This window comes from Orycteropus afer, unplaced genomic scaffold (genome assembly GCF_000298275.1).
Source record: "Orycteropus afer afer isolate SDZICR_OR568_19922 unplaced genomic scaffold, OryAfe1.0 scaffold00247, whole genome shotgun sequence".
In the NCBI taxonomy this organism is placed as follows: domain Eukaryota; kingdom Metazoa; phylum Chordata; class Mammalia; order Tubulidentata; family Orycteropodidae; genus Orycteropus; species Orycteropus afer.
Genome location: NW_006921834.1, coordinates 3,320,288 through 3,337,852, shown reverse-complemented (window position 1 = coordinate 3,337,852; position 17,565 = coordinate 3,320,288). Strand labels below are relative to the sequence as shown.

Here is a 17,565-nt window from a genome sequence, read left to right as displayed (position 1 = left end):
AAAAGGGAGGCTACCCGCGCCCCCAAGAGGCCTCAACTTCTAAAGCAGCAGGACTCTGCAGGCTTGCGTCACGTGACGATGACGTGCTGCTGGTAAACTACAACTCCCAGAGAGGCGCGCGGCCCGCCGGCGTTATGCAGCTCTCGCTGATTGGTTGCTGGGATATTTGAAAGGAGGGGCTGGCGCGTAAAAGCGAAGGTTACATTTTGGGGCCTCGCGGGATACGCTGGCTGTTAAGACTGGACCTGGGAAGTAGGACGACCTTTGGGGCGGTAAGTCCCGGAGGGACTCGTGGGTTAGTGTAAGCGCAGAGGTGAATGGGGCCCCCAGTGCACAATGACTTGGGGGAGAGGCTGAGCCCGCTCTGTGGGAAGCATAGGGAGACCTCGGGACGTCCTGCTGAGCGCTGAAAAGCTCCGTGGAGGCTTCCGGGCTGAGACGTTAGGTTGATGAGGGTCGGGATCGGCCGAGTGGAAAGAAAAGCTATGGTGTCAGTTTACAATGGGACTCAATGTCCTGTCAGTTATTTACTTATTATTTTTTGTTTCAGATAGGATTCTTCACTACCTTCTGCCACGGCCTTTTAAACACTTCTCCCATCCTCCAAGTGTTGTTGTTGTTATGTGCCGATGAGTCAGACCTGACTCATAGCGACCCCTTCTTGGGTTTACGAGGCAGTATCACTACGGAAGTAGATTGCCCCATCTTCCTTCCGAGAAGTTGCTGGTGGGTTTGAACCGCCAGCCCTCTGGTTAGCAGTCCAGTGCCTTAGGCACTATGCTACCAGAGCTCCCATCCTCCATGTAGCGCCATACTAATCTGCGCCTTCTCTACTACGTCTCCTTCTCCCTAGCTCTCCGGCGCCATGAGGAACTTTAAAGGAGTCAACTTTGGGACTCTGCTAAGCAGCCAGAAGGAAGCTGAAAAGTTGCTGCCCGAGTTGAAGGTGGGGGAGCTGTCTGGCTTGGGATACTCCTGGTTCTCAGCTGAGGGAGGAGTTGGGCAGGCTGCTGGAGAGGAATGGAAAGGACAGCCTGGGACTGTGGCCACCACGATGGGGAAAGGAGTTAGAACTGAGGTCGCTTGAAGCTGTAAGCTAAATAAACTTGACCGTGATTTATTATTTTTGGTGGTGTTTTGAAGGAAGAGACAAAAAGGTGACCCTTTCTTTAGCAGTCCTGTTTGTAGTTCTTTCCCCTGCCTCCATTCCTTTCTTTGGTAGCCCAATTCATGTCTTTCTCTTCTTCTAGGAGTTCCTGTCCAAGCCTCCAGCTGGTCCTCTCAGCTGCCGATATGATGCAGAGAGAAGACAAGCCTGTGATGCCATCCTAAGGGCTTGCAATCAGCAGCTCACTGCCAACCTGACTTGCCCTGGGCACCTGGGAAGCCTGCTGGAGCTGGCAGAACTGGCCTGCCATGGCTACTTGGTGTCCACTCCCCAGCGCCCTCCCCTCTACTTAGAACGCATTCTCTTCATCTTCTTGCGGAATGTTGCCACACAGGGCAGCCCAGAGGCGACGCTTCGCCTTGCCCAGCCCCTTCATGCCTGCTTGGTACAATGCTCTCATCAAGCTGCTTCCCAAGACTATGAGGCTGTGGCTCGGGGCAGCTTTTCTCTGCTTTGGAAGGGGGCAGAAGCCCTCTTGGAGAGGCGAGGTGCATTCTCAGCTCGGGTGAAGGCCTTAAGCTTCCTAGTCCTCTTGGAAGATGAAAGTACCCCTTGTGAGGTTCCTCACTTTGCTTCTCCAACAGCCTGCCGAGTGGTTGCTGCCCATCAGCTGTTTGATTCCAGTGGCCGTGGTTTGAGTGAAGCAGATGCTGATTTCCTAAATGACCTGCTCTCTACGTATGTGATCAGAGTCTTGGTGGGTGAGGAAGGGCACTTTCCTGGCCATCTTTCTCCGCAGAGAGCCCTCTGCTTATTGGAGCTTACCCTGGAACACTGTCGTCGTCTCTGCTGGAGTCACCACCACACCAAGGCCACCAGAGCAGTGGAAAAGGCCCATGGTTACCTAAAGAATACAGATCTGGCCCCTAGTCTCCAGTTGTGCCAGCTGGGAGTTGAGCTGCTACAAGTCCAGGAGGGAGGACCCCAGGCAGTGGCCAACCTTCTGGTCAAGGCATCAGCTGTCCTGAATGCCAGTATGGAGGCACCATCACCACCACTTCGGGCATTGTATGACAGCTGCCAGTTCTTCCTCTCAGGCCTGGACAGAGGAACCAAGAAGTGCTATGGACCTGATGCTGTTCTGGGCCTCTATGCTTTTCTTGGCAGCTACTGCTCTCTCATACTACAGCTGCGAGATGGTGTAAGTTAAAGAATTGGAGGTAGGGTGGGGACATGGTTCTATGGATTCACTACCAGTCAGTGGTCTTTGGCAAGATCTGGAAGCCCTGGCTTATCCTTAGCAAGATGCTCTTTGGACTATGCCTGTCCAGCCAACAAGCAACTCCTGAGGTCCCTCCTCCTCTCTGGACTATGTCAGCTCTCCAGAACTCAACTTGGAACTTACTCTATCTCTGGTCCTCAAACAATCTTCCTCTTCCTCCCTCAGGTCTGTGGGGATTCATCCAAGCAGCAGCAGTCTTTGGTTCAGATGTACTTTCAAGGACTTCATCTCTACATTTTGATGGTTTATGACTTTGCCCAAGGCTGTCAGGTACTGTCTGAGAACCAAAGAACCTGGGCAGGGTCATAAGGTCTGGAGTCCCTCAACTGCCCTAGGGTGAGCTTTTGGGTTGCTTTAGCTTTAGGGGTAGAGATCACTCTGAACCTATCATAACTCCTCTTACCCTCGAACCCTTCTCCCTTTAGGTAGCTGATTTTGCTGACCTGGTCCAGCTGGTGGAGAGTTGCAAATCAATTGTTGTCTGGATGCTGGAGGCCTTAGAGGGTCTGTCAGGTCCAGAGCTGAGAGACTATCTGGGGATGACTGGTTAGTATCCTGGGCCCAGATATGGGCTCATGGGGTATCATCACTCAGGAGAAAGATATACAGCATTTTCTGGCTGGTTCTGATCCTTATGGTTTAAGAGAACAGTGTTTACAAGTATCAGCTAGTCTATCTTTAATGCTAGGAGACAAGTGATGAAACTAATTTGTAACAGCAGACACTCATTTCTTTCTTATTGACTTTGAAATCCAATTTGATATTTGTTTCATGAAAACATTTGTACCTAATATACAAGTTCTGACCTTTCTATATATTTAACATTTAAAGAGCACTTATAACTTACTTTTTTGAAACCAGGTAGACCATTCACATAGTGCAAAATTCAAACTGTACAAAAGAACATACAGTGGAAAGTCCCTCTCCCACCCCTAATCTTTAGCCACCCAAGTACCTCACAGAGGCAGTATTACTAGTTTCTTATCCTTTTGGAGATGTTTTATGTATGTGTAAACCAACTTGCCTATACATTTCTCTCCACCATTTTTTACTGAATTATGCATAGAGAAAAGTGCATAGATCATAAGTGTATAGCTTGATGGGTTTTCACAAACTGAGCACACTTTGTAACTAATTTGTTAGTCAAGCAACTATGTGACTTGAACCCTAGAAAACTCCTTGTGCATTTTTCCAGTCACAGTTCCACACAACAGTAACTACTATCTTAAATCATAGTTTAGTTTTCCCTATTTTTATACTTCATGGTAAATTTCTCCCTCATTTTAGAAAAAGCATGGCTCTTCAGCTTAAATCATATAATCCCAATGAGTTCTGTCATTGGAAGGGTCTGGGGATTTTTCATGTTCTCAGTAGTAGAACCAAGCCAGAGAGATGAAAATACCATCAGGAGTCACAGAAATTGTTAGTATGAACATTCTTTCCACAGAGGATTGAAACCTTTATTTTCTTCCAGTTGGCTATGTTGATAGCTGAGAAGCCACATGAGTGAGTTATTAGAATTTAGGGAAATTTCATTCAACAAATATTTATTGAGTACTTCCTATGTGCCAAGCATGATTCTGAGTATCTGGGATGTGTCAGTGAACAAAACAAAGACCCCTGCCCTCATGGAGCCACATTCTAATTGGAGGACAAAGATAATAAACAGATTTTAGTGAATAAATGAACTATTAACATGCTAGAAAGTATAAGAAATAATGGGGAAACGGGAAAGTAGAGCAGGATAAGAAAAAGGATTAAAAGCTCAGGATGGACGAGGAGGGGAGGTTACTATTTTAAATAGGGTGATCAGGGTAGGCCTCACTCAAAGGGTGACTTGAGCAAAGACTTGGAGGACATGAGAAAGTTAGCCTTGTAGATACCTGGGAAAGAGCATCCCTGGTAGACAGCCAATGAAGAGAGTGTCTGGTGTGTTCAAGGAATAGCAAGGAGACCAGGAGTAGCAGTGAATGAAGGAGAGAGGTAAGAGGCCAGAGTGTTACCCCTAAACACTTGGGGAAACTTGGGACATTAGGCAGAGATTGAATCTCTGGGTGGTGCAAATAGTTAATGCGCTTGGCTGCTAACTGAAAAGTTGGAGGTTCAAGTCCATCCAGAGGTACCTCAGAAGAAAAGCCTGGAAAGAGATCTGCCTCTGAAAAATCAGCCCACGCAGACGGGCTGGTGGTGTGGGCTGGCCTTAACGGAATGAAGGGCATTGACTGAACTCCTTCATTCCCTAGCAATAGCAGTTCGTATCTGATCTGAAAGCCGCTGAACAGACCTCCAGTTGAGCCCATATTATTGTCTCTCTGACCGGAGGTCAATTGTCCTTTCTCTCCCCTGCAGCCTCTTATACCAGCAACTTGGCCTACAGCTTCTATAGTCACAAGCTCTATGCCGAGGCCTGTGCCATCTCTGAGCCCTTCTGTCAGCGCTTCGGCTTGCTGAAGCCAGACATCTATCCTGAGGTGCCTCCTGAGAAGGTATGAAGCAATGAGGACAGGAAGGGACGTTAATGGGTTATGGGGGCAAGGGGCCTTAGTAGCATGAGAGAGTCTGGCCAGGATGGTGTTAGGAGCTGCATGTTGGCATCAGTGTCTAGTACAGTGTTTCCCAAACTTTGCCTGTAGTGTCATTTTATTAATACTTTTCTTTAATTGACTCATTTGTTCTTAGCCAGTGGTCCTCAACCTGGCTGCACATTGGAATCACCTGAGTAAACCTTGAAAAAATAGTAATGCCTGCCCCAGACCAGTTGTATCAGAATGTCTGGTGCTGGACCCCTGGCATGTGGATTTTTAAAACTTTTTCCAGGTGGTCCTTTGGACAGTCAGTGAGAACTACTCTTAAGCAAGAATACCCATGAAATCATGGATTGGTAGACAGGATAGGTCAAAGAGGACCTTGGGTTTCATACCTGAGTGAAGTGATGAGCCTTTAAATGATTTAAGTGGAGATGTGACATCAGATTGGTGTTTTGGATTTCTCTGGCATCACCATGGAGATTGGAATGCAAGGGATGAGACTGGCAGCAGGACAGCCAGGCTGTTAGAGGAGTCTAGGCTGGAAAAGAAAGCATCTGTTCTAGGGATAGAAAGAAGTGGATGCATGCAAGAAGTTTAGGATTAACCTGGTAAGTGACTAGCTTAGGGAGGGAGAAGAAAGGGTCAAAGATAGGCTGCATTTCTAACTCAGGAGAAGGAGGTGCCATTTGCTGAGAAAAAGATTATAGTAGGAGGAGCAGATTTCATGGGTGCAGACAATGAATATGGGCGTGGGCGTGGAGTAGCTTGGAGCTTCTAAGGGTATTTAGTTCTTAATTAGATAGTGCCTTGATTTGGGTGTGGGTAGGGAGTGGGAGCAGGAGTATCATCGCCCATCCCCCACTCTGTGTGTGTGTGTGTGTGTGTGTGTGTACATCCATGCATGCAAGTTCTCTCATACTGTGCAGACTCATTGGCTTCTCTCGAGTTTGGTCTGTTCCCATTCTCTGCAGTTGCATAGGTGCTTCCGGCTACACGTAGAGAGTTTGAAGAAACTGGGGAAGCCGGCCCAGGGCTGTAAGATGGTGACTTTGTGGCTGGCGGCCCTGCGGCCCTGTGGCCCTGAACACATGGCTGAGCCAGTCAACTTCTGGGTTCGGGTCAAGATGGATGCGGCCAGGGCCAGAGACAAGGAGCTACAACTGAAGTGAGTCTGTGGTGAGGGAGACAACCATGTTTGCCCCATGGATAGGCTGGGTTTTTGTATCTGGTCATGTCCTTCCATCCTTACATCTGAAAAAGGGACTGATTCCTTTGCTCATCAGTTATCTACTCAGTACTTAATGGCTGCTATGCTAGGTTATGGTACTGGGGGTATAGTGGTGAATCAGACAGTGTTCTTGCTGTCATGGAAGTTTATATTGTGCTTGGGGAGACATAAAAAACAAGTACATCTCATATGTATTCTGTGAAGATAAATGGTGATTTGCTAAAGGCGGCAGCTTTAGGTTGTTTAGAGGAAGATGTTTTAAAGAAGTGATGTATGAAATGAGACCTGACAATGTGGAGCAATCCACCATTTTAATATCTCAGGGAAGAAAATTTCAGGCAGAGGGAATATAAAGGTCCTGCATGGAAATAAGCTGGCTGTGCTTGAGAAATCCACCTGGCTGGAAGGCAGTAAAATGGGGCATTGGGTGGGGAGCAGTATGGAATGAGGTGGTCAAGGTGGACAGAGGGCAGATCACATAGGGCTTCATAGGCCATGGGAAGGGTTTGGATAGGATTCCTATTGGAAGCCCATTGCAGTGTATTACATGGAGGAACAACGTGATCTGATGTATACTTTAAGCCACAACTGGAAACTCTTTGAGCTCTCAGCAAGCCAAGGCTGGGACTTATGGGCATAGGGGCAGAGTGTCTGTCTGCTTCACAGGCTCCACCTAATACTGAGCCTCCCCTCTCTCAGGACTCTGCGTGACAGCCTGAGTGGCTGGGACCTAGAAACCCTTGGCCTTCTGCTCAGGGAGGAGCTACAGGCCTACAAGGCAGTGCGGGCTGACACTGGGCAGGAACGATTCAATGTCATCTGTGACCTATTGGAGCTGAGTCCTGAGGAGACACCCGCTGGGGCATGGGCACGAGCCACCCACCTGGTGGAACTGGCTCAGGTGCTCTGCTATCACGACTTTGGCCAGCAGACTGACTGGTGAGGAAGAACAGCTGAGGAGGCCACTCTTGCTCCTTGCTCTGGGTCCTCTTACCCTTTCCATACTCTGTTTCCTTCTCTGTGTCTCTAAGTGTCCCCTTTAGTTTGGGGCCATGGAAGCTCATCCAAAGTGTGAGGCCAACTATTCTGCAGAAGGTCCTTTCCAGGACCCCAGTTTAAGTGCATTCTCTCCCTGCAGCTCTGCCCTGGATGCTATCCGGGAAGCCCTGCAGCTTTTGGAGTCTGTGAGGCCTGAGGCCCAAGCTAAGGATCAGCTCTTGGATGATAAAGCACAGGCCCTGCTGTGGCTCTACATCTGTACCCTGGAGGCCAAAATGCAGGAAGTGAGCATAGCTGCCGTGGGGCCATGGGTGTGAAGACTATTTCCCTGAGCCCCTGTAAGCTGGTACCACCCTTTTACCCTGATCATCCCTTCCAGGGTATCAAGCGGGATCGGAGAGCCCAGGCCCCTAGCAACCTGGATGAATTTGAAGTCAATGACCTGAACTATGAAGATAAACTCCAGGAAGATCGTTTCCTGTACAGTAACATTGCCTTCAACCTGGCTGCAGATGCTGGTGAGGGCAGTAAAAGCACTGCAGTGGGATGGGGTCTCCACCATGGCTTACTAAGCAGAAAGGGACCCCAGGTGTGGGAGAGGCTTTCCTTGGGGTGGGGTGGGGTAGGGGGGCAGGCTGGCACAAAGGGCAGAGAATGTTATGGATAAAGCCAAGTTCTCCCCACATGGCCCATGCTGAGGGAGACTAGTCCCATTCTTTTGACCTACAGCTCAGTCCAAATGCCTGGACCAAGCCCTGGCCCTATGGAAGGAGGTATTTACAAGGGAACAGGCCCCAGCCGTGAGGTGTCTCCAGCAGACAGCAGTCTCACTGCAGATACTGGCAGCCCTCTATCAGCTGGTGGCAAAGGTAATGGGGCAGGGCATCGGTGGACATCCACAACAAAAGGGCTGGATCAGAAGCTGAGCTCCTTCCCCTTCTTTGCCCTGTGAGTCTGCTGAGAAGCCAAATAACCCAGCAATTATGAGTGTGAGCTCTGTAACCATTCTCCCTGAGTTCATATCCACACTCCATCATTTACTAGTATGTGGCCTTAGGTTTCTTCACCTCTGAAACAGGGATGATAATAAATAATACCTACCTAATAGGGTTGTTGTTAACATTTAAAGACATAATGCATGGAAGGTATTTTGCATGAATGGAGTGTTCCAATGTTAGCCCTACTTACTGTTAATTATTAGACTGTATAACCATAGGTGCCAATATACACAATTTTACATTTTTAAGTGTGATTTCAGAGGGGTTTACAGACTCCTTAAAGCTCTTTTTTTAGAACGCACAGCAGGACTCTCCAGAAGAGAATTTTCACACAAAAGGTCACAGTGGGCCTAGGCCATACTTCTAGCACCAGGGGCCTGGGAAGCTGCCTCAGCCCTTGATTTGAGTCTTGGCTCTATAACATACTTGTCATGTCAACTTGGGCAAACATCTTAACCTATGGGAAATCTTACTTTCCTCATGTGTAAAATTGGCATTAGAGTTAACTGTGAGGACTGAGTTGAGACATGTAAACCTCTTGGCACAATGCCTGGCACATAATAGGCACTCAATAAACCCTTGCTATTAATGATGATTGGCACCTAAGACTTTAAAATAGAACAGGGTGGGCTGGTTTGCAGGCTCCCTGGCTGTGGTGATCTTGGGGCTCCCTGAGGGTAGCTGATGGTTTCTCTATGTGGCCACATTTTGTCCAGGCCCTGAGGTCAGGCCATAGTCCAGGTTCCCAAAGGACTGGGAGCAGAGGGTAGAAATGGAATCATAAATGGGAGTGGGGTAAAATTGCTGCTCTTGGCTGACCAGCCCTTGCAGGCTCTGGAGGTCCTCCTGCTTCTACGGATCGTCTCCAAGAGATTGGAGGACCCTGCGAAGGCAGCTGGCTCATTCTGCCACATCACTCAGCTCCTTCTGACACTTGGCTGTCCCAGCTATGCCCAGGTGAGTGCCTAGCCAGCCTAGCCTGGAGGCTGTAGGGGGACACCTGGCCTTATTGGGCCATCTTTTGTTTGAGAAGATACGGGAGGGGCAGCTTCTCTGTTACATTCTGCTGGAGTATTATAAAGTGAGAAGTTGTTAGAGGGCAGCTGTGGGAAGAAGAGGCTTCTTTCTCCTTCTCATTGTAAAACCAATTTTTCATCAGATCTTAACAATTCTGCTCCAGGGATATACTGCTAATCCTTCCTTTCCCAACCATTTCTGATGCTGGTTGATGCTTCATCACTCACCTAGGACTATTACAGTGCTCCTCTAGTTGCTCTCCCTATCTTGAGTTTCTCCCTTTTCTACTTCATGTTCTCATTGCTGCTAGAGTGATGTTCTTAGGCACAAGTCCGATTACCCCTTACTTACTTAAAAGATTCCAGTGGCTTCTCCATTACTTGAAGGATACTGCCCTCTTTTCCTTTATGTTGCATACCTTTTATATTCTGGTCCCACACTTTTTCTTTCTCCTTCCTACCAAGAACCTTATGCTACACCTATACCAGACTCAATGGCAGTGGGTTTGGTTCTTTGGTTTCGTATATGTTTCAAGGACCTCTGGTGGTGCAATGGTTAAAGCATGTGGCTGCTAACCAAAAGTTTAGCATCATCAGTGGCTCTGCAGGAGAAAAATGAGGCAGTCTGCTTCTGTAAAGATTTGTTGTTGTTGTTGTTATGTGCCATAGAATCAGACCTGACTCATAGCGACCCCTCCTTGGGTTTCCAAGGCAGTATCACTGCGGAAGTAGATTGCCCCATCTTCCTTCCGAGGAGTGGCTGGTGGGTTTGAACCACCCGCCTTCTGGTTTGCAGTCAAGTGCCTTAGCCACTATGCTACCAGAGCTCCCCTGTAAAGATTTACAGCTTTGCAAACCCTACGGGGAAGTTCTGCTCTGTCCTATACGGTCACTATGAGCTGGAATTGACTCAAAGGCAGTGGGTGGGTACATGCTGCTTTGTGTTTGGTCATGCAAGTCCCTTCATCCTAAATGCACCCTTTCCCCCAGTTTTTTTTTTGTTTCATTCAGCAAACCTGTACTTTCTTTTCAAGGCATAGCTGAATTGTCCCCTCCTTTCTAAAGCATTTTTTACATACTCTTTCATAGTCCTAAACAGCATTTCTGGCATTGTGTCATGATTACTTATGCTTGACTGCACCCCGACTGCATTACAAACTAATAGGGGATAGGGCCTGTTTGCTCTTTATTTAGTTTCATCTTGCTAGCACAATGTTTAACCCAAAGGTGTTTACTGAACATTTTAGTGAGTGAGAGAGTGAGTGAATAACTCCAACGTAGATTGCAATGAAACTTGCTTTTGAATGTAGAATAGCTAAAGTGAACAGAAAAAATGATGAAGAAAAAGAGCTGAACAGAAGATTTCAAAGGCTCAAGAAGACCATGTAAAGACTTGTAATGAAATGTGCAAAGACCTGAAGTTAGAAAACCAGGAGGGAAGAATGCCACACTCAGCATTTCTCAAGCTAAAAGAACTGAAGGAAAAATTAAAACCTTGAGTCATAATATTAAAGGATTCTGTCAGCAAAATATTGAATGATGCAGGAAGCATCAAAAGAAGATGGAAGGATACACAGTCACTGTTCCAAAAAGAATTGATCGATATTCAGCCATCTCAGGAGGTAGCATATGATCAAGAACTGAGGGTATTTGAAGGAAGAAGTCTGAGAACACTTAATTGTGCTTATGTGGAAGCTTTGTGTAGACAAGAGACAGTTGTTCAAAAAGAATAGGAGATGCTGGTTTAAAATCAGGAAATGTATGTGTGCATCAGGGTTGTATCTTTTTTACTTACTTAATCTGTATGTTGAGCAAATAATCCAAGCAGCTGAACTTTATGAAGAAAAATGCTGCATCAGGATTAGAGGAAGACACGTTAACAACCTGTGATATACAGATGACACAGCCTTGCTTGCTGAAATTGAAGAGGACTGTGGTGTTGTAAATTACTTAGTGTGGCTTTTCTAGCCATAAGTCTTTGTAAACTCTGTGGTGGAATTTGCTGTGAGCAACTGAGGAGCTCCTGATTGTAAAAGTTATCCACCTGGGGTATTTCTGTTGGGCGCAACACAAAACAATGTTCTGGGAGGTTCTTGTTCTCTCAGGTGCTTAGAATTCTGATGTTATGATTGGTTAGTTTGGCCACTCTGCCAGGCTCAAAAGGAGGCCTCGTAGAGGCAGAAGAAGTCCCTCTCTGACTGCTGGTTGAGGAAGACATGCTGCTGAAAGAGACACGCATTGCTGAGTGAGACACCGAGGGACACTCACTGTTGGGAGAGAGACTGTGGGCTGGGAGAGAGACTAAGCGTTTTTCCTGAACTTGAATCGTAGCCTGATGCTTCCCTAATAACCCCTGTAATCTGTGAGTTCTATGTGGTCACTGCTGTGAATTATCGAACCCAGGAGAGAGGTGGTGGGTGCTTTGGGAGGAACAGTTGGTGAAAGGGCTAGAGGGAGGCAGCACGTCTGGTCTTGTAGTAATAGGCCTTGGGTTACTGATAGTGATTCTGTCTTCCTCTTACGGGGTTAGAGGAGGTCAGAACATGTGGCCTTCTTGTCTTTTTTGCAAGGACTTAAAGCATTTACTGATGAAGATCAAAGACTATAGCTTTCAGTATGGATTACATTTTAACATAAAGAAAACAGAAATCCTCACAACTGGACAAGTAACATCATGAGAAACAGAAAATATTAAAGTTGTCAAGGATTTCATTTTACTTGGATCCACAGTCAACACCCATGGAAGTAGCAGTCAAGAAATCAAACAATGTATCACAGTGGGAAAATCTGCAAAAGGCCTCTTTAAAGTGTTAAAAAGCAAAGATGTTACTTTGAGGATTAGGCATGCCTGATCCAAGCCATGGTATTTTCAGTCTCCTCATATGCATGCGAAAGCTGGACAGTGAATAAAGGAGACTAAACAATTGATGCCTTTGAATTACGGTGTTGGCATAGAATATTGACTATACCAGGGACTGCCAGAAGAACTAACAAATCTGTCTTGAAAGGCGTACAATCAGAATGCTTCTTAAAAGCAAGGATGGTGAGACTTTGTCTCATGGTAAGACTTAGTCTCATGTCCTTTGGACATATTATCAGGAGGGACCAGTCCTGGAGAAGGACATCATGCTTGGTAAAGTAGAGGGTCAGTGAAAAAGAGGAAGACCCTCAATGAGATGGAGTGACACAGTGGCTGCAACAGTGAGCTCAAACATAGCAACGATTGTGAGGATGGCGCAGGACAGGGCAGTGTGTTGTTCTGTTGTACATAAGGTCCCTATGAGTCGAAATTGATTCAGTGGCAGCTAACAAAACAGATTGCAGGATTTGAAGTAGTTAATATTTCATTGTAGATGTTTAACATTTCACTTGTGAATGCTTTAACAGATGATATTTGAGGGGTCTGACTGGCCACCTCTTCTCACCAGTGTGCTTACTCACCCTCTGATTGTTTCCTCAGTTATACCTACAAGAGGCAAAATCAAGCTTGAAGCTTCTCGATCAGACCAGCGACACATACTTGCTCCTTACCCTGACCTGTGATGTACTTCAAAGTAAACTCTGCTGTACTACCCAGAAGGTATTTCTCACTTCCTTAATCCCTGAAGGTCCTGGGTATTGGAAGGATCTCAGAATTTTCTGGATATTTTTCTGAGATTTCCCTGGAGCTAAGAAGAAAGCCCCTGTCCCTGGGAAACATTTCCTAGCTTGGCCCGCTCCAGTAATTGTTCACCAGTTCTCCTCTAGTAGAGATACTCTTTCTTTCCCAGTTTCCTCAGGGGCAAAGTCTGTCCTCTGACTAGAAACTGGGATGGTGGTTATTCTGGGAAGGCACTGAGATCCAAAAGACCTGAGTTTTCTCACAAGCAAGCTGCGTGATGTGGCCAAGCCTTGCACCCTGTCAGGCTCTAGCTTTCTGGACAACTTTAATTGTTCTTAAAAGCAGGAGATTGGGTCGCGCGAGCTCAAAAGGCATCTCAAACTCTGAAATGTTCATCTGATTCCTCATGCTCTCTGCCGGCTCTCCCCTCTCCCAGGTGACTGAGGGTGTCTCTCTGCTGCTGTCTGTGCTTCGGGATCCTGCCCTGCAGAAGTCATCTAAGGCTTGGTACTTGTTGCGTGTCCAGGCCCTACAGTTGGTGGCAGACTACCTTAGCCTCTCCTCAAACAGCCTCCCAGTCTCCCTGTGGGAGCAGCTCTGTGCCCAAGGTGAATAAATGGGGTGGCTGGCCCTCCTTGGACAGTGTCTGTGGTTTATCCTATCATCTATCCTCTGCTTGCATCTCTCTGCTGCCCAGCTGTGTGGACTGGCCTACCTAGAAAATCTGCACAGAGTGGACCTAGGATGCCTAGGAAAAAAATAGGTTGTAATTCACCTGCAGACTGAATGATTGATTAATTAGTGACTTCTTGGGTTACTATAGGAGCATTAGTGGCACCATGCTGGTTCAAAACTACCAACTGCTCTAGATGAGGCAGTCTGCTACCATGAAGATTCACAGCCTTGGGAACCCTAGGGGGCAGTTCTATTCTGTCCTGTAGGGTCATTATGAGTTGGAATCAACTGGATAGCCCTGGGTTTCTATTTGGTTTTGGATTACTATACTGAGAAGGATTCTGGGACTCCATGTGAGCCCAGAGGGAAAGAGTTCCATGATCGGTCAGCTGTGTCTGCCTTCGGTGCAGTGTGTTTTGTGTTTGCTATCTTGGTAATTAGAGGTGGTGGATGGTTATCTTCCTTTTCCAGCCCCTTCTTCTCTATGCCAGATAGACTCCTGACCCATCTGCTGGTTCACATGAGCTGAGGAAGTTCTGGCCATATCATCTCCCTTCTTTTCTCTGCCTCACCTACCATAGGCTGGCAGACACCGGAGGTGGCGCTCATTGACTCCCATAAGCTCCTCCGAAGCATCATCCTCCTGCTGATGGGCAGTGATGTGCTCTCAGTTCAAAAAGCAGTCGTGGAGACACCATTTCTGGACTATGGTGAGTCTCAGGAAGAAAGCAGGGTCCTGTGGGAATGGATGGTGATGCTGGCAGTTTCATCTCCAGAGAATGTGGGCTGTGACTAAGTGATGCTGATCCTGTCTCTTTGCTACAGGTGAAAATCTGGTACAAAAGTGGCAGGTTCTTACAGAGGTGCTGAGCTGCTCAGAAAAACTTGTCTCCCGCCTGGGCCACCTGGGCTGTGTGAGTGAAGCCAAGGCCTTTTGCTTGGAGGCCCTAAAACTGACAATGAAGCTACAGATACCACGCCAGTGAGTGCAACGCCCAAGAGATGCCAGTTCTGAGACCTGAGGGCCATGTTCCCTTGACCATGGGTTCTCAAACTTTCCACATGTTCACATGTTCTGTTTGGAGTTTTGGTGGAAGAATGTATTCTATGGCTAAATAAGTGGAAAATACTGGGTTAATCAAGATTAGATGTTTTTTTAATTTCCTGTAAGATTCCTGGCTTATGATATGCTGTACACATTGTAAATCTCCAAAAGAAGTTCTTGTACGCTTTGTTTCCCGAAATCTGTTTGCCCACGGGATTCTTCTGTTTCAAGAAATGCAGTTTGGGAAACTCTGCCCTGATGCATAAGGATGAGTTAGGATGAGACAAAAAAGCTGAGAGCTTTCCCCAGGAGCCTTTAACTCAGCTTAGGTAGTGAAGGCTTTTGGAGGAAGGAAAGACTGATGGCCCTGCTTGGGAAAAGAAAGGGCAAAGAGAAAGAATCTCCAGGAACACAAAGGATTCCACTGATGGTTCTTACCTCCTCTCCCATCAAGGTGCGCCCTGTTCCTGGTGCTAAAGGGGGAGCTAGAGCTAGCACGCAGTGACCTGGACCTTTGTCAGTCCGACCTGCAGCAGGTTCTGTTCTTGCTGGAGTCGTGTACAGGTGAGCAGCCACATCCCCACACTCATGAGTGGCAGTGAGAGTCATACATACAAAACAACAGCTTTAGGTGAAAGTTTGTTGGCTTTTTTTTTTTTTCCTAGTTTTTGTGACTTGCGTGAAAGTGTACAGAGCAAATTCATTTTCCGTACAGCAGTTCATACACATTTTCTTTGATGACATTGACTGTAATCCCTACAATGTAACAACTCTCTTCCCACTTCTTCCCTGTAGTTACCTCTTCTCTGTGTCCTTCTTTCCTATGCATTCCTGCCCCCTGAGCTATCCCTTGTGCAAATACTGCCCTTCTGATAGCCCATGGTTGATTGTTCTAAGGAACTTAACTACCTGGTGTAAATGTTCACCGTAATGCCTGTCTTTTGTTTGGCTGGAAGCCACAGGAGTGAGTTCAATTAAGGGCCTGAAGGGTAACTAGGGGCCATAGTCTCGGGGGTCTTACCAGGCTCTATCAGACCAATAAGCCTGGTCTTTTTTATGATTTTGTGTTTTGTTCCACATTGTTCTCCCACTATATCCAGGATCTCCTGCACCGATCCCTTTTCAAGTGGTTGACAGTGGTAGCAGAACACCATCTAGTTCTTCTGGTCTTATATATGCTGAGATTCACAAGGTCCACCTGGACTAATTCTTTCCATGTGTCTTTGGTTTTCTTCATTTTTCTTTGCTCCAGATGAGGAGAGACCAGTTGTTGCATCTAGATGGCCGCTTGTAAGCTTTTAAGACTCCAGTTGCTACTCATCAAAGTAGAATGTAGAACAGTGTTTTTGTGTAGCATGTTATGCCAGTTGAGTATGGTCCCAAACCCTTCATGTGAAAGCTTTGATTCCCTTCCTTTTTTTTTTTTCCCCTGGCTTTTTTTTTTTTTTTAATTGTGATTTGGGTGAAAGTTTGCAGAGCAAATTCACTTTCCATACAGCAGTTCACATGCACTTTGTCTCATGACATTGACTACAGTTTCCCACAATGTAACAGCTCCCCTTCCACTTCCTCCCCATAGTTATCTCTTCCCTATGTCCTTCCCTTCATGCACTCCTGTCCCCTGAGCTATGTCCCTGTGCATCTACAGCCCTTCTATTCTCCCATGATTATTTTCTCCAAGGTGTGTATCTACCTCAGGTAAATGTTCACCTCATATGCCTGTCTTTTGTTTGGCTGGAAGCCACAGGTATGGGTTCAATTCCAGACCTGAAGGGCAGCTAGGGGCCATAGTCTAAATGGTTCCACAGGCTCTATCAGACCAGAAAACCTGGTCCCTTTTTTTTTTTCCAAATGATTTTGAGTTTTATTCCACATTGTTCTCCCACTCTATCCAGGATCTCCTACATAGATCCCCCTCTGAATGGTCGACAGTGGTAGCCGGACACCATCTAGTTCTTCTGGTTTCATAGTTGGATAGGCTGAGGATCGCAAGGTATACCAGTCACTTGGACTGATTGTTTCCATGAATCATTGGTTTTCTTCATTCTTCTTTGCTCTGGATGAGGACAGACACATTGTTGCATCTAGATGGCTGCTTGCAAGCTTTTAAGATCCCAATTGCTACTCACCAAAGTAGGAGGTGGAACAATGTTTTGTGTAGTATGTTATGCCATTTGAGCTTGATATCCCCTATGACTATGGTCCCAAACCCACAGGTCCAGCTACTCATTCCCTCTGGGTAGCTGGCTGTGCCCAAGAAGTGACTACAACCTTGTCCCTTGTCATCTCTGCTATCCACTTGGGAATTCTTATAAAACATAGCAATACACTTGTAGAAACAACCTATACATGGTCTTGGGCACACTCCCCACTGCATAGACATACCTAATAGTTCAGCCTGTCCACCCATCTATCCACCCGTATATCCATGTTTGCCCTCACTGACAACACAGTACTGTATGTGCAAAAGAGTTCATCTTTATTGTCTGTACCTCCCATACCCCTTTCTATGTCTCCCTCAATGCCACTGTATTGATTGCTCACATTTGGTACATTGTCCTTCTCTTCACTGAAATCAATACTTGTCTCTACCTATCTAACAGTATTCCCTCCCCTCCCCTCCCCCCCCCCAGTAAATAACAAAGAAAATATCTTCCCCTATATAAACCTTTCCTTGATTTTTTATAATGGACTAATACAATATTTATCCTTCTGTGATTGACTTATTTCACTCAGCATAATGTTCTCCAAGTTTATCCACGTTATGTGGTGTTTTGCAGATTCTAGGTTATTCTTTAGGGTTGCATAGTATTCCTTTGTGTGTATGTACCATAGTTTGGTTATCTGTTCTTCAGATGATGGACACCTAGGTTGTTTCTGTCTTTTGGCTGTTGTAAATAGTGCTGCAATGAACATGGGTGTGTATATGTCTGTTCTTGTCCTGGCTGTCACTTCTTTAGGATATATACCTAGTAATGGAATGGTTGGGTCAAATGGTATTTCTAATTCCAACTTTTGAAGGAATTGCCATACTGCTTTCCACAGTGGTTGTACCATTTGACAGTCCGACCAGCAGTCTATGAGA

The 17,565-nt window shown here is 46.4% G+C and overlaps 1 protein-coding gene across 1 annotated transcript in view; it reads left to right on the top strand.

The window, feature by feature from the left end:
• The first annotated feature begins 862 nt into the window (after window positions 1-862).
• Window positions 863-17,565, top strand: part of ESPL1 (extra spindle pole bodies like 1, separase) — a 27,761-nt gene continuing 11,058 nt past the window's right edge. The window contains exons 1-16 of the mRNA XM_007949524.2: window positions 863-946; window positions 1,251-2,309; window positions 2,556-2,660; window positions 2,816-2,936; window positions 4,740-4,876; window positions 5,890-6,083; window positions 6,846-7,085; window positions 7,285-7,429; window positions 7,525-7,663; window positions 7,875-8,014; window positions 8,966-9,100; window positions 12,620-12,739; window positions 13,197-13,368; window positions 14,017-14,145; window positions 14,261-14,417; window positions 14,935-15,044. Coding sequence (XP_007947715.1) covers window positions 866-946; window positions 1,251-2,309; window positions 2,556-2,660; window positions 2,816-2,936; window positions 4,740-4,876; window positions 5,890-6,083; window positions 6,846-7,085; window positions 7,285-7,429; window positions 7,525-7,663; window positions 7,875-8,014; window positions 8,966-9,100; window positions 12,620-12,739; window positions 13,197-13,368; window positions 14,017-14,145; window positions 14,261-14,417; window positions 14,935-15,044 — 3,184 coding nt within the window. The 5' untranslated portion in view covers window positions 863-865. The remainder of the gene's footprint in view (window positions 947-1,250; window positions 2,310-2,555; window positions 2,661-2,815; window positions 2,937-4,739; window positions 4,877-5,889; window positions 6,084-6,845; window positions 7,086-7,284; window positions 7,430-7,524; window positions 7,664-7,874; window positions 8,015-8,965; window positions 9,101-12,619; window positions 12,740-13,196; window positions 13,369-14,016; window positions 14,146-14,260; window positions 14,418-14,934; window positions 15,045-17,565) is intronic.